This window comes from Cariama cristata, unplaced genomic scaffold (genome assembly GCF_000690535.1).
Source record: "Cariama cristata isolate BGI_N322 unplaced genomic scaffold, ASM69053v1 scaffold16792, whole genome shotgun sequence".
Lineage (NCBI taxonomy): Eukaryota > Metazoa > Chordata > Aves > Cariamiformes > Cariamidae > Cariama > Cariama cristata.
The window spans coordinates 33,133-46,426 of NW_009602290.1; the positions used below are offsets into that span (position 1 = coordinate 33,133).

Sequence of the window (13,294 nt, forward strand, 5' to 3'; positions counted from 1 at the left end):
TGGTTTGTAGGAGCATGCAAGCATTTCTTTAGAGCCGCATCAACTCAAGTGTTGACCCTGTGGAGCAGTCAGGGATGCGGAGCAGCAGCATGGGAGAGGGAAGCTGTGGCCAGATGCATTCCTGGATATTGGCACCAAAGCAAGTTAAGAAGCTACTGTGCTCTGCCAAGCATCAGGGCTAACTACAGGACTTTTCAAAGCACTGGTCTGCTTCAACCACTCATCATGTAACCAAGCGAGCCTTACACTGCCCACCCAAGCAAGCTGAGCCCATCTCAATTGTAGGACAACAAGCAGTAGGGAGGGGTAGTAACTTCCTAACCTGCTATAGCTTGGTGGCCAAGGGAATGAACATTTCCCAGAGCACCCAAATGGACCAAGCAAAGCTGCCCTGAAAACAAATCAGCAATGCTGTTTAGCTTCTCTCTTTCACCAGATTTCTAAATAAAAATTATCTGCATAACCTGTTCGAGTAGCAGATGAATACAGCTTCCCTGTGCAACACTGCCTCAGCATTTGCACAGAGCAGCAGGAAGCACAGATTTCATCAGTGGGAATTATGGTTTTCAAGGTAATTGCCAATGATAATTGTGGTTTACAAGGGTTATAACACCAATAAGAGAAACCGGTGCACAGGATAAAATGATGAAATGAAGCTGAGCAAGTGAAGTGTTACAAGTTTTCAAGATCTGCCAGATCATCTGCAGATCCAGAGTCAGTCAGAAACAGAAAATAAATCACAGACCAAAGCAAACTAGGGTACAAAGCCAAAGCCTATCTGATCCCTGTAAACGCTCCCACTGAGGACCAAAGCGGCTGAAGATCATCTAAGTTTCTTCTCCAAGCTCCTGTGACTGCATTACCCTCAAATAAAAGCATTAACCCAAAGTTATCACGCACAGCTGGGGTGGGTGGCACCTGGAAGATAAGTTTTCAGAGCAAAGCAAATCACCTCAAAGCCACCAGGTTTCATTCCTCAGCTGGCACAGAGGCGATGGCAGTCCCCAGAGCAGTTTTGCTTAATGTAGGAAAAAGGCTCCACACTTTAGCTACTGGAAAGCACCCTTAAGAAAACAGAGATTCCCAGTTTGAAAAAAGTACTGGAAGAGGGAAAGGACCCTTTCCCAGATGATGCAATGTCACAGGAAGAATTTGAACAGTGGGGAACTGCAAAAAGCCTCCAGCAGAGCAGAGACAGGGACTGTGGGTATGTCCGCCCTAAAACATCTCTGGTGCCATCTAAACTGAAACATGCTCAGAGCCCAAAATCCCTCCTAAGCGTGGGACCAAGCTGGTACACGAGAGGCACAGGATGGAGACAGCAAGTTCTCCAGCTCCTGTCCTCAGAGCAGGGTACGAGGTGAAGAAAGGAGCTTTCCTCTACCGCAGGCTCCTTCACGGTGGCAACTCCTCACATACAAGGTCACTGGAGACAGCCAGACGAGCTCATGGCTTCCCAATCCACCCCGCGTCCAGAATTAGAGCAGCCTAAATGCCAGGCAGAGCCTGGCCGTGCCAAGCTCCTGCCATCTGGGGAATGGGCTCACGTGCACGCCGCATGGACAGCGAGAGCCCCGGGCCTTCCCGACACCTGCGCTAGCACGGACGGGCTGCGTGCTCAGCTACCGCGGTGCTCTGCTGCTGCCATTTGGCCTTGGCTCTTCTCAGGGGACCCAGGAAACCTGCAGCCTGAAGAAGGGTCTGCCTGGAGACAGCTTGGTAGTTTGGGAACAACAGCCACCAAAACGGAACAAAATACACTTTTCTCCCTCCACCCCCAGCCTTGCTTATCCAATCTGACACAGGAAAGGCACTCAAGGAGAGAGAGACCTTTAAAAATTTGTCCTCGAGAAAAGAGATTACGTTGAAATGTGAAGTTTGGAGAGACCAGCTGTGCAAGATAATCAGAAAAAGACACCATTTCATCAGAAAAAAATGCCTGTATTTGCATGGATTGTTCAATATGGAAATGCTCCTAGACAGACTGCCCAAATTAGAAGGGTCTCCAGGAGGGAGGTGGGGGGGCTGAAATGGGTTTGCAAAAAACCTTCATGAGAACATTTCATAACAATGAGACAGACTGCCCAGCCTTGCCCATACTTAACATCACCTACTTCCCACCACAGTAACGCAGGGAGCAAACACCCAAAGGAGTTCTGAGAAGGCTGAGAGGTTTTTCGAGTAAAATGTTTATTCAGAAAGGTCAGTCTCTACAGTCATGCTCGAATCCTGTTGCATCATAACAAGAATCAAGAAAGAAGAAGCTGTGTAACGATGGAGCGTAGCCTGGGAGGGGCTGGTGAAAAAGTTTTCCCAGTATGTTCAGAAATATTTGGCAGCACTGAGAGAACACTGTTGAGTAAACCTGGCAACAGAAATCCCAGGGAAAAGAAAAATCTTATCAATTTAACATCATCACCTTCTAAAGCCATACCGTTAACTCCGAGACCTGCATTAAAACCACCCTATGATTTTTCCCCTCCAGTGCCCCACATACACATAGGTAGGGCCTAACAAAGCTTCACTGTCAAATCCATCTCTGAGCTAAACCACCTCAGCTAAAAGTTGATCACGTACCTAGGATGAACAGGTTCCTGTTGCTGTAAAGAAACCCAAACCAGGCTGGCAAACAGCACCGTGCCATGCCAAAGCAGGAGCCCTGTGTTCTGCAGAGCACAATACGCCGTGTCCAGCCCCCAGCACCATCCTCTCCAGCCCAACTGACACAAACACAGGCATTACCACGCCTGTATTTACAAAACAGCTAAAATGGAGCTCATTTCTGAAGGAACACTAGGCCACCATCTGCTCTATGATGAGGGAATCTGTCTTCTAATCACCTTTAAAAATAGCCATATGGAAAGCAGCCTACAAAGAAAACACCCAACACCCTTCACGGTTGCTAGTATCCCATAGGAAAAACTGCATCAATCTTTCTGTCCTTCCTTCTCATTAAATACATTCTCAGCTACTCTTTCTCTTCGCAGCCTTTCAGAACCTGAACAAGTACCAGAGGCATTCAAAGAAATAATATTTATCTTGTGCAGTCCAACCACTATTCACCATCCCCTGAGCAACGCCTACAGCATAGAGCCCAGCCAGAGGCTGACACTGCTCCAAAATCACTCCTTTATTTGTTGATCCTCCAGAATTCCCTCCAATTTTCCCACTCACCTGCCAGGCTACGCCCTAAAATCTACTCCAAGCTCCTTTCTCTAGCCTGTGGGATGCTCAGATGTCTCTAAGGGAACCAACATATCCCGGCTTACACTGCTGCTGGTTCATCACCCAACATAAGCAAGTGAGTAAAGTCCATGCGATGGGGTTTGCATAGCCTGCGTTCACACCCAAGAGCCAGAACACTCAAGGGTAACAGTTTTAGAGAAGACAGGATTGACAGCTGTCAGCAAGCTCCTCTTCAAGGGAAATCTACTATTATTTTGCCACATTTGACAAAATGAGGCAGTTTACAAGTACTACAGACCTCATGTAAATAGCCCAGCAATGGTGTCAGCAGCCATTCTGCGCTGAGGGGTATCTGCTCAGCAGCAAGGGGAATTCTCCTCCTCTGTGGCTTCACATTTTTCCTACGCACTTGATATCGAGAACCATCAAGCCAAGAGGATATGCATTAACTCTAATTACATTCTTGCTTTCTAAAGTATTTTAGAACACAGGAGAACAGCCAATGAAGAAAAAGGATAGCTTTTTACCTATTTTATTTAGAGGAAAGTTAAAATTTTTTTGCTTAAAAATGTTAAAAGTTTTTTTTAAACAAAATAATTAAGTAGTATTGCAACAGAGCTCATATGCAAGACTTATGGAGTAGGTCACCGAGTTTAACTGACCTCAGCCAGCACTTCTAAGCCTGCGAGCCAAATTCACAGAACGCTGTAGAAGAATGCAGGAGTTTGACATGAGAGGAAACATTTTAGATGTTTACCATAAGTAGTATTTTCAGAGGAGCACAGACTATTTTTACCAGTCCAACGGGAGGAGAGCTTATTTCCAGCACAATGCAGCTGATTCCTTGTTTAAACAATTTGCAGTCAGGCCACAAAATATATCCTGGATGAAGCTTCTGTAAGTCATAAAATAGTCAACAAGCTACCTGCAGCTGGGAAATGCCCCATTTTGGGAAATATTGCATCTCTGGATGGAGCATACTGCCACATTTTCAAGACCTTCCAGAAACACTGAAACCCAGGCAAGCTGATTTCAATGGAGGCTCAACCAATGTCCATCAAAGCCATGATAGGAAATTAAACTTCTAATCAGATTTTTGGTGGACATTTCAACTTCACGCCTCAGAAACCTCTACAGGTGATGGCCAGATGTCACCTGCTGGACTATCACCTTGTTCTATACAAGGAATATCTCTTAGAAGATGGTCAGTAGCAAGAGGAATGCAAAACATGCTTCATTATCAGGTACCCAGGTGTGAAAAAGTAACCAGGAAGGCCATCAACTTCCTTGAGGGATTCCCCTAAAGAAGGAAGGTGACATCTGCGAAAACGATCAGCTTTGAATTTACGGAGGACTGCCAGGGCTCACGATTTCATATCACAACCACATTTCGACATTTACAACAAACGATGTGCAGAAATGCAAACAGAGAACTGAAACCCGGCTCCAGCCGTGCGCAACAGCTCTGACACAGGGCTGGGCACAGGAGGAAAATGCAAGTTCATTGCGCTGGTGGGAGTCAAGAGGTCTTGTCAAAGCACTGGCAATCAATGCTACAGCCTAACAGCTCCGGGCACAGAAAGCCCACCAGGCACAACAAATGCAAATATCCACAGGGAAAATGCCATGCTTGGAACAAGCCCCAACTCACACCTCTTTTGGCAAAGCCTGATCACTTTGTTCCCTGTAAACACCCCTACTCGGAGCAAGTCTCATCCACATCGAGGCTGAGCCCTTGTCCACTTCTACTCCATTCACACCAAAGTGCCAGGGAAGAACACACAAGTCATCCCCACAGCCAAAATAAAATAATCAGGTTTTCTAGTCTGATGAGCAAATTGAAGGCTCTCATCTTCCATGTCCTGAATCCATACAGGAGTTCACCATGAACTTCCTCTATCCACCCCAAGTTTCAGCTGTCCTGCCAATATTCACAATATGCCATCATTGCATAACCACAGTGCCCCTCCCAACAGTAAGCAAACTATTCTTAAAATATATCAAGGAGCTTGTAAAATCTGCCAGCGTTACACAAGTTTCACAGACGTGAGAAAATCCAGGAGCTATTGTCTGTGATCACACACCTCTCACTACTCCCCCAGGTAGTTATTGTGCAACCACACACCCAGAACCATGCAGAAAGGTAGCTTTGGACAGGGTATAAGCTGGCATTTTAAGATAGGGGTATAAGAAGTAATTTGTGAAAATTATTAAATCCCTTGTGCTGAATCAACAGAGCCAGACCCTCTGTCAGAGCAATGAGTAGCATGAGGAAAAAATACTAAATAAGAACATAAAAGCTGCCACAGGGCTCATTTACATGACACTATTGCACTTCAGCACTGGGATCTTCACAGCAGCTCAGCCAAGAGCCCCTTAGACTAAAACAAAGTACCATGCTGAGCCAGAACCAGGGTCCGATGTTTTGTCTCCAGCAGCAGCAGTAGGAGATGCTGTTTATGGAGGGCATGTGAGCCTGGCCACCATCAGCAGTTCAGTTTCAACACGGATCATTGGGGCACCTGCTGCTGGTCCTGAACAGGGACCATTAAAAGCAAGGACACAAAGGGTAAGGCTAATCCAGCTCCATAGGAAGACCTTACTTCCACTCATGGTTAAATTACTTTCTTGAACAACCTTTTGTGGGAAACCTCACAAAGGCAGTCTGAAAACAGCCGTATCCTCATGCTCAGGGCCATTTGTCTTGCACTCCGGCAGGTCTGCAACAGGACTTCCCTTCACAGTAGCTCTATCACCTTTCCCAGCAGGCTGCACTGGTCCATGCACAGAGTGACCTGATTCCACTATACCACTAGGGATTTACCCTACTCTGATGTACCAGGACCCCCTATATTGCCCTCTCTAGATGAAGTCAGGGTGGCAACCTCCCGGTCCTTGGCACAGCAACCCTTTGCAATAACACACAGCATACCCTGGCCAGCAGCTCTGCAAGTTCACGTTCAAGTTCCTGCAGTCCGCCGGGGTGCATACCATCTAATCCTGGGCACTTATTGACATCCAACTTGTTTATCTGGTCAAACACTTCCTGGATATTCCCTTGTGTTTATATAGGCAGATGTTGTATCCTTGCCAGTAGCAGCTACGGGTTTCAGAGCAAAAGGTTGCGAGTAAACAGCTCCGACACAACCCAAATGAAAACTGCTTCCCTGATTCAAGGCTGCTGTCAGCGTGTGTTCCCAAGCAGGAGAGCTTACACAACCCCTCTCCTTACTGCTCAGCCTCGGAGCAACCACACAAGTGCTGTCCCAGGGCCTCCTTTCTTTACAGGCTTGACTTAACAAAGGAGAAAAGTCCCATTCTGTGTACAGGAGCGATTACAGCTTATTTGAGCTCAGCAAAAGCTACTTCCAGTGAAAATCTTCAATAATGCTGAATACCTTCCCACAGGAGTACAAGTCCAGGTGCACTTCTGAATGGGTAAAACCACAGGAGACCACAGGCACTGTGTAATCAAACAGTCACCAACCTTTGATACCTGTCCCCTTCCTTCGTGGTACTGCTGAGCAGAACAGCATGAGGCTGAGAGCACTTCCCGGCTCCCCAGTCCTGCCGTGCCCTGCATCCTATGACAAGTAAGGCTTCGCAGAGCAGGAACAGGGCTTGAGATCTCCAAAACATCAAACCAACCATCCTTCACGGCATCTCCCTGCAAACTAGCACATGTACCTGACAGGGATGAGTCAAGCTCTGCTTCCCAGTCAGCCCTCAGAAGGGAAAACTAATTTCAAGTGACTTCGTGCCTGCCAGCTGCCCGAGTAACATGGCACCCAAAACCCTGACTCACAGCATCCGGGAAAGCACACCCCACACACTGGAGGCCCGTAGCACAGTACCTGCTTGAAGAAAGTATTTTGCTGCTCTCACATATTTAGTTTATCACTTTGGCCCAACTGCTCATCTAGTAACTATCTCAGAGATTTCACGAGTAATAAAGAGGATGAAGGATGCAGCACACAAGTGCAAGCCATTAACAGAAACACTTGGGACAGAAGAACTTCGAGATATAACAGAAGAAAACTGGCAGGTGCCAGATCTCAGCACACACACATACAGCCTTTGGGAACAAGCTTCAGACCATGATCCCTGTGTTTTCAAGCCCCTCAGGCCAAACCAAGAATCTCCAAAACCTTAAGCAGGCATCACCATGCTGCCCTGGGGCAGCATTGTCTTCGTACCTTGTCTGCAACCAAACCCAATATAGGACAGAGTGATTACATGAAATCAGTTAATTTTTTGGCCAGCATGGCCTTGCTCTAAACTGCCCACAGCTGAAGATGGAGAGTCCATCCACCAGTGGAGAAAAGCCAGGGAGCTACACCTGAGGACAAGCTATGAATCCCTCCTGTCCCAGTTTGCACTAATACACAGGCATCTGAACGCAGTGGCTGTTTGCACTACTGCCACAGCACTAACCATCCCAGAACTGGAAGAGGAAAAATTCCACCAAAGAAAACAGGAAAGCACATGATCTGGATGTGTCTGAGCTACCAAAGCTACTCCCTTTACTCCTTGTTTCAATACCAGGTTTCTATTGATGCTCCCACTGTTCCCACTCTTGCACTACCCACGCAGCCGAGAGTCAGAGAGGGCCCCACAAAGCAGAGATGTTCTCGTTCAGAAGCAGGAGAAACACTGCTCTAAAGCACTCATGCAGATGCAGCCAGTTTTGTAAACCCCCTCCTAGGCTGGAAGATTTCACAAAACCCAGCAGAAGACATCTACACTTTCTGTGATGGAAAGCTACAACTATCGTTGCTCTTGAAGGAGTGTACAAGATCTATAGCTTAATAAAATACAAGTACATTCAATGTATTTGATTACCTACTTTAGTCGCACCTAATCTACCTGATTTCCAAAAGCACAGCATTGTACTGCCCAGCAATGCTTCCAAAATAATCACTATCTGCCACGACCACCAATCTATCACTCCACTCACCACAAGCAATGGGGAGATGACACGGATTGCTGAGGATGCACCCCAGAAAGCCTCTCTGACTTTCAGGGCTGAGCAGGGCCACCCCTTTTCCCATGGAGAACGCCCATCAGGGAAAGGAGCTGTGCTGAGCCTGGGTAGTACTGCAAGCATAAACCAAACACACGGTAACTTTTCCGTAATGCTTCTCACTGCTGGAGAGCTTACTGGGATTTCCCTATGGCAGTGATCCCTCCACAGTAGTAACAGGGGAACAGCAGCATTGGGTACCACCTGCAACATAGCTTTGACTGCTCTCAGCAGCCTGCAGGCACCCGCCTGCAAATGTGTATCAGTAAAAGCAACCTTCCCAGTAGGGAATTTTTGTTCTTTAAACAAACTGTGTGATTTAGGGATGTGCTTTCACTACCAGAACAGCATTGAAAGAGGCTGCATCACTGCAAGTATAACAACTCATCCAGGAAATTACTAAAGAAATTAAGAGTCAGTTTGGCACAGGACGCTCCAAAGTCCTGAAGCCAGTGGGAGTAGCAGAGCCAAGTGCATTGCGTAGAAACTGGCTGCAATTAAGCACTTCTGAAAGTCTGAATATTAACAGCCAGCATCCTCAGTCACAGTATCTGTGCATATGACAGTAATAGAAGACTGCTACCTGCGAAAGTATCTACAGAGGAAAACAAAACACAGTCCTGATCTAGATTATGGAGACCAAGCACTTTGTTCTCAGCAGTTTAAAGCAAGGTTATTTCTGCCAACAGAATATCTCCAGACCTTTATAGCAGAAATATAACTGAAACACAGGGTAATTTGCCTTCATTTTTGACTCTGCGACGGCACATCTCAGAATGAAGCACTCCATGGTGAGGAACCAGACCGAGGTCCACCGGCAGCCTGCAGGAGATGTCGTCTGGTCCCATTTGGCCCCAGCAGCACATTTAGACCTAACCAGTGTTTGACAGTCTGAATCTCTCTGGAAGGCTGCTGTCCAAAAACTATTTCCAGTTTCCTGATAGAAACCTCCAGAAATGCTCTGGACCTTTTTTGTTTTGCTTGTGGTTTTTTTGTTTTTCAGGGGTTTTTTTTGCTTGTTTGTTTTGGGGGTTTTTTTTTTTTTTGGTGTGTGTGTTTTGGTTTTTTTTTTAAAACATGGTCTATAGTTGTTTGGGGTTTTTCTCCTTACAGAAAGCTTTATTGGAAGAAATCTCAGAGCTAAAAGCCCCTAAATCCTTTATTACATTTTTTAAAAAAGAAAAAACAAACACACAAAAAAAATCATACCTTCTCTATACCCTATCTTTGCATGTCATGTTTGTTCTAGGCCCAGAAAGGGAACTATCAGCAGTTATTCTTTTGCTTAAGCAAAGCTCCAGTAAGCTCTGGCAGCCTTTACTACCTTTGTTTCTCCTTTCTAGATGTGTTATTTCATAAGCAAGCATAAGAAAGCCAAAAATTCATACACTCTCTCAGAGATGGCAGAAGCCAGCAGCACCCTGCTAAGCCCACACACCTAGGCTACAGGGAGGCTAAAATTAGTGTGCAAAGCTCTACCTCCTGCCCCCTGGTTCCACCAGGCACCACCAGTACTGCAGCTGGGGTGACCGGCTTGAGAAACAAAGGCAAGAACTTAGTGCTTCAGCTACACACAGGTTACAGAGAACAAGCTTCATCCCAGTACCTTCATACCCAGGCTCTAATTAGAGAGAGTTTTGTAATAGGTGGTGTTCTTTTTGAATTCCCACCTGGTTATATTTTTACCTCCACAACTGCCCAGGCTGATGTTTATATGAGATTATTAACAGGCACTTCAGCACAGAACTCAGGGTTTGTCCACACAATGCAGGTACGCCTACAGCACGGTGAAGGCGTACCGTGCTCCTGCTCTAATTAACATTACCCACGGCAGATGAAGTGCTCAGCACTGCTTTAAGTCCCCTCCAAGTGCCCTCAGTGTCCCAGCTAGTTTGTCCACTGCATTTCACCTGCAAGGCTCGTGAAAGCCACCGTAGGTATTACCTGTACAGTAACCACAGTGTTATTGACTTCAGCCTTCCCACGCAATTATGAAAGAGATTTCACTTTTGAGAGCAGCACTTTATCAGAAACATTTCCTGGAGCTTGTTCCTTTTTAGGCCACATCAGCAATCCCAGAGAAAGAGGAATCAAAAGCAGCAGAAACAGAAATACTTTTAACGTTCACAAGCAGCAAGAGACATCATTGTGAAACAGTCAACAGGGAAAATTCAAGTGTTTCCTACCGACTCAGGATGGTCATTTCGAACTACATAGTCCTAACAGCACCAAGAGGACAATACCACAACAGTAAACATCACCTATGTACAAGTTCTGCAGCATGAAGCAATCCCATGTACTGCCCTTTGTGCTGAAAGAGCAATTCCATGTGGTTTGGGATTAGAGCCTCTGAGTGGAGCCAATCTGGGCAGTCCTGGAGTGCGGGTGGTGCAGGAACCTCCAAAGCAGCTTGGCCATAACGGATCCGGATTAACTGTTCGCTCCTTCCAGTCCATACAAAGCTTGAGACAGCCACAGTACATGGCAGCTCTGAGTTCTGTCAGGACACATCTCTTCTCAGAGACACTCAGCAATGCCTCGAAACATTGTTCCCTTTTTCCCTAATTTCTCCTCTCTGAAAGCAAAGACCATAGTCCTGTATCTTCTCAAAGCTCTCAGAGCTGGGCAGCCACTGATACCTTGGTATAAGCTCAGCACCTTTTCCCATCTAGCAGGCTATAGATTTTCTTGGCAGCAAAGAAGTGGCCAAGGTATTTTAAAAAAAAAAAAATCCAAGTTTTTCCCAGGAATCTTCTCTGGCTTTTGGAGGCTCTTCTTTCTTTTCTAACCTTTCATACAGTGTTAAACGCCTCAAGTGTTTTAGGAAAGCAGGTTTATTCAATAGTGTTAATCCCAAAATGTGAAAGGACAAGACAACAGCAATTACATTTTATTACTGAAAGCATGTGTCCAGAAAGGCACTCACACACTCCCAGGAGAGTAATTTTACAAGTCACAACCCTTAGCCCCGCTTCCTCAAGACCCCAATGCCACAACTTTGCAGGTCAGTACCACACACATCACATTCAGTGTGCCTCTTCCACTCCTCCCACCGTCATTCCCAGCTGACAGCTCCAGACACCCCAGTGCCAGGTCACTTGTGACAGAACCACACTAGGAGAGTTTATCCCAAAATAGTCAGGGAAAACTGTCTGCTAAGAAGGAAGCGAGACCTTATTTTTCAGCACTGTGAACATCACAACTGACAGACACCCACCATTTTAATATCCACTCCAAGTCTTGCTCAGTATCACAAATACCCCCACAAAGGCTGCCAGAATAACAAACAAGAAAAATCTTCATCAAGACCAAATTAAAGCTGTAGGCTGCTGCCTAGCTGTCACTCAAAGATTTATGGGCAAGAAGAATGACCCACTCCCTCCATAAACCCCAGCACAGCTGCCAGCGCTGGCCTGCCAAATGGCTTGCTTTGCTGGCACACCTTTACCTGGCTCAGTTTACAAAGGAGTTTTCATTCAGAAGCTGCAGTCATTTTTACATCTGAGTGAGTTAGAGAATGTATTCAACTAGGAGGGACATAAATGCCTTCCACCATTTCACCGGTGTCTAATCAATGTGATTACTTGCTAGGCTGTATGTGTAATTCTTTTACTGAAGCAGTAACTCTATGGATAGAAACTCTAGTATGAACCCAATTTTACAGTCACAGCCAGAACTACACTGGTACAAATGTGTTCCTTTCTGCAGAGGGGTAACTCCTAGTCACCTTTACATCAGGTGACTGAGTGGGGAATACTTCAGCTGCACAAAATCACTTAAAGCAGCACAGTTGTTCGTCATTAGAGCATCTGGTATTTTTATTGCAATGACAGTAAGCCTCCAGCTGCTCTGCTGAAGGGACTCACCATAACCCAACAAGTTATTGCATCCCTAACAAGTGCTTCTGCTTAATTGTGCTTCTTTACTGCCACATACAGTCATACCAATGCAACATAAATGCATGCTAGTTCAAGGGAAACAGAAAAATGCATGGGTGGGCAGGCACTGTTCTCAGTTTGGGGATACAGCTGTGGTGCCAGCTGAGCTAGTTCTGCAGGGGAGCATTAGTTCTGGGTCTCAGACATCACCAGTGGAACTTAATTTGCATCAATATGAAAATTTCAAGTTTCACGTGGCTTTTAACATCACTAACTACTCTGGTAAAAAAAAAAAAAACAACAAACCACAAACATGCTTCAGACAGGGCTGGAAGTTAACTTTGCTTCCCAAAGGTAACATATTGAAGGCAGCCTTTCTGAAAATAATCACAGTGTTACACACATTCAGGTGCAAGGAATTAATACACAAGCTTAGGTTTTAGCAGACCCTTTCTGCCACAAGAGCGGAACCTTGCCAGACCGACAAAACACAAAGATGGGAGATCTGGGTTTTATTAGCTTTTTGCTGTTGGATGTTAGCTGTTCCTCATCCCATGTCTCTACCCACATCTATCTACTTCACTAGGGAATAGTGGCACCTGCCTCAATATTGTCTGACTGCTCTTAGCAGGTACTACTGCAAAGGCAGAGCTGGCAGTCAGAAGCTCCCCACCGCTACGCTGGGCCGCTTCAGTGTAGCCCAGGATGGGCAGAGAAGCTCCATTGCACAGCTCTTAAACACACAGAAAGCTAACACCTGCTGTACCTATGTAAAGGTTAAAGCCCCTCGGGTTTTACTATGTTTTAATTCACCTCAGGAGAAATCAACACTGTACACTTCAGCATGATTATTTACACATCTTCTACACCATAATAAAAACAGAAATTTACCAGTAAAAAGCAATTTTGTCCCCAAGTTTCTTCTCATTGACATTTCTGTCCAGCAGGTTGTAGCAGATGTTGGTGGTCGCCCCTTTCATCCACTCAATGAAGATCTTCCCCTTCGTCACATCAAAATTGTACTTCAGAAAGGGTCCCGTGTGCTGACTCTTCCAGTAAAACTCTTTAGCAATGTCACCCCAAAATTCTGCAAAGGCAACGGCCAGAGCTCATAACCCACAAACAGGCACAGATAAGGAAGACAACACTTTAAGGAACAAGAGGGGCAGCCCCCACGCTCCTGCACCCCACGAGTGGGTGGCTCGCC

General features: G+C 45.9%; 1 protein-coding gene across 2 annotated transcripts in view; it reads right to left on the reverse strand.

Moving 5' to 3' along the window:
• The window catches only part of ACSS2 (acyl-CoA synthetase short-chain family member 2), a 32,478-nt gene extending 19,309 nt beyond the window's left edge, over window positions 1-13,169 (reverse strand). For both annotated transcript variants that reach the window (XM_009694711.1, XM_009694710.1), the window contains exon 1: window positions 12,979-13,169. In XM_009694711.1, the coding sequence (XP_009693013.1) occupies window positions 12,979-13,067 (89 nt within the window). In that variant the 5' untranslated portion in view covers window positions 13,068-13,169. The remainder of the gene's footprint in view (window positions 1-12,978) is intronic.
• Between the last annotated feature and the right edge of the window lie 125 nt (window positions 13,170-13,294).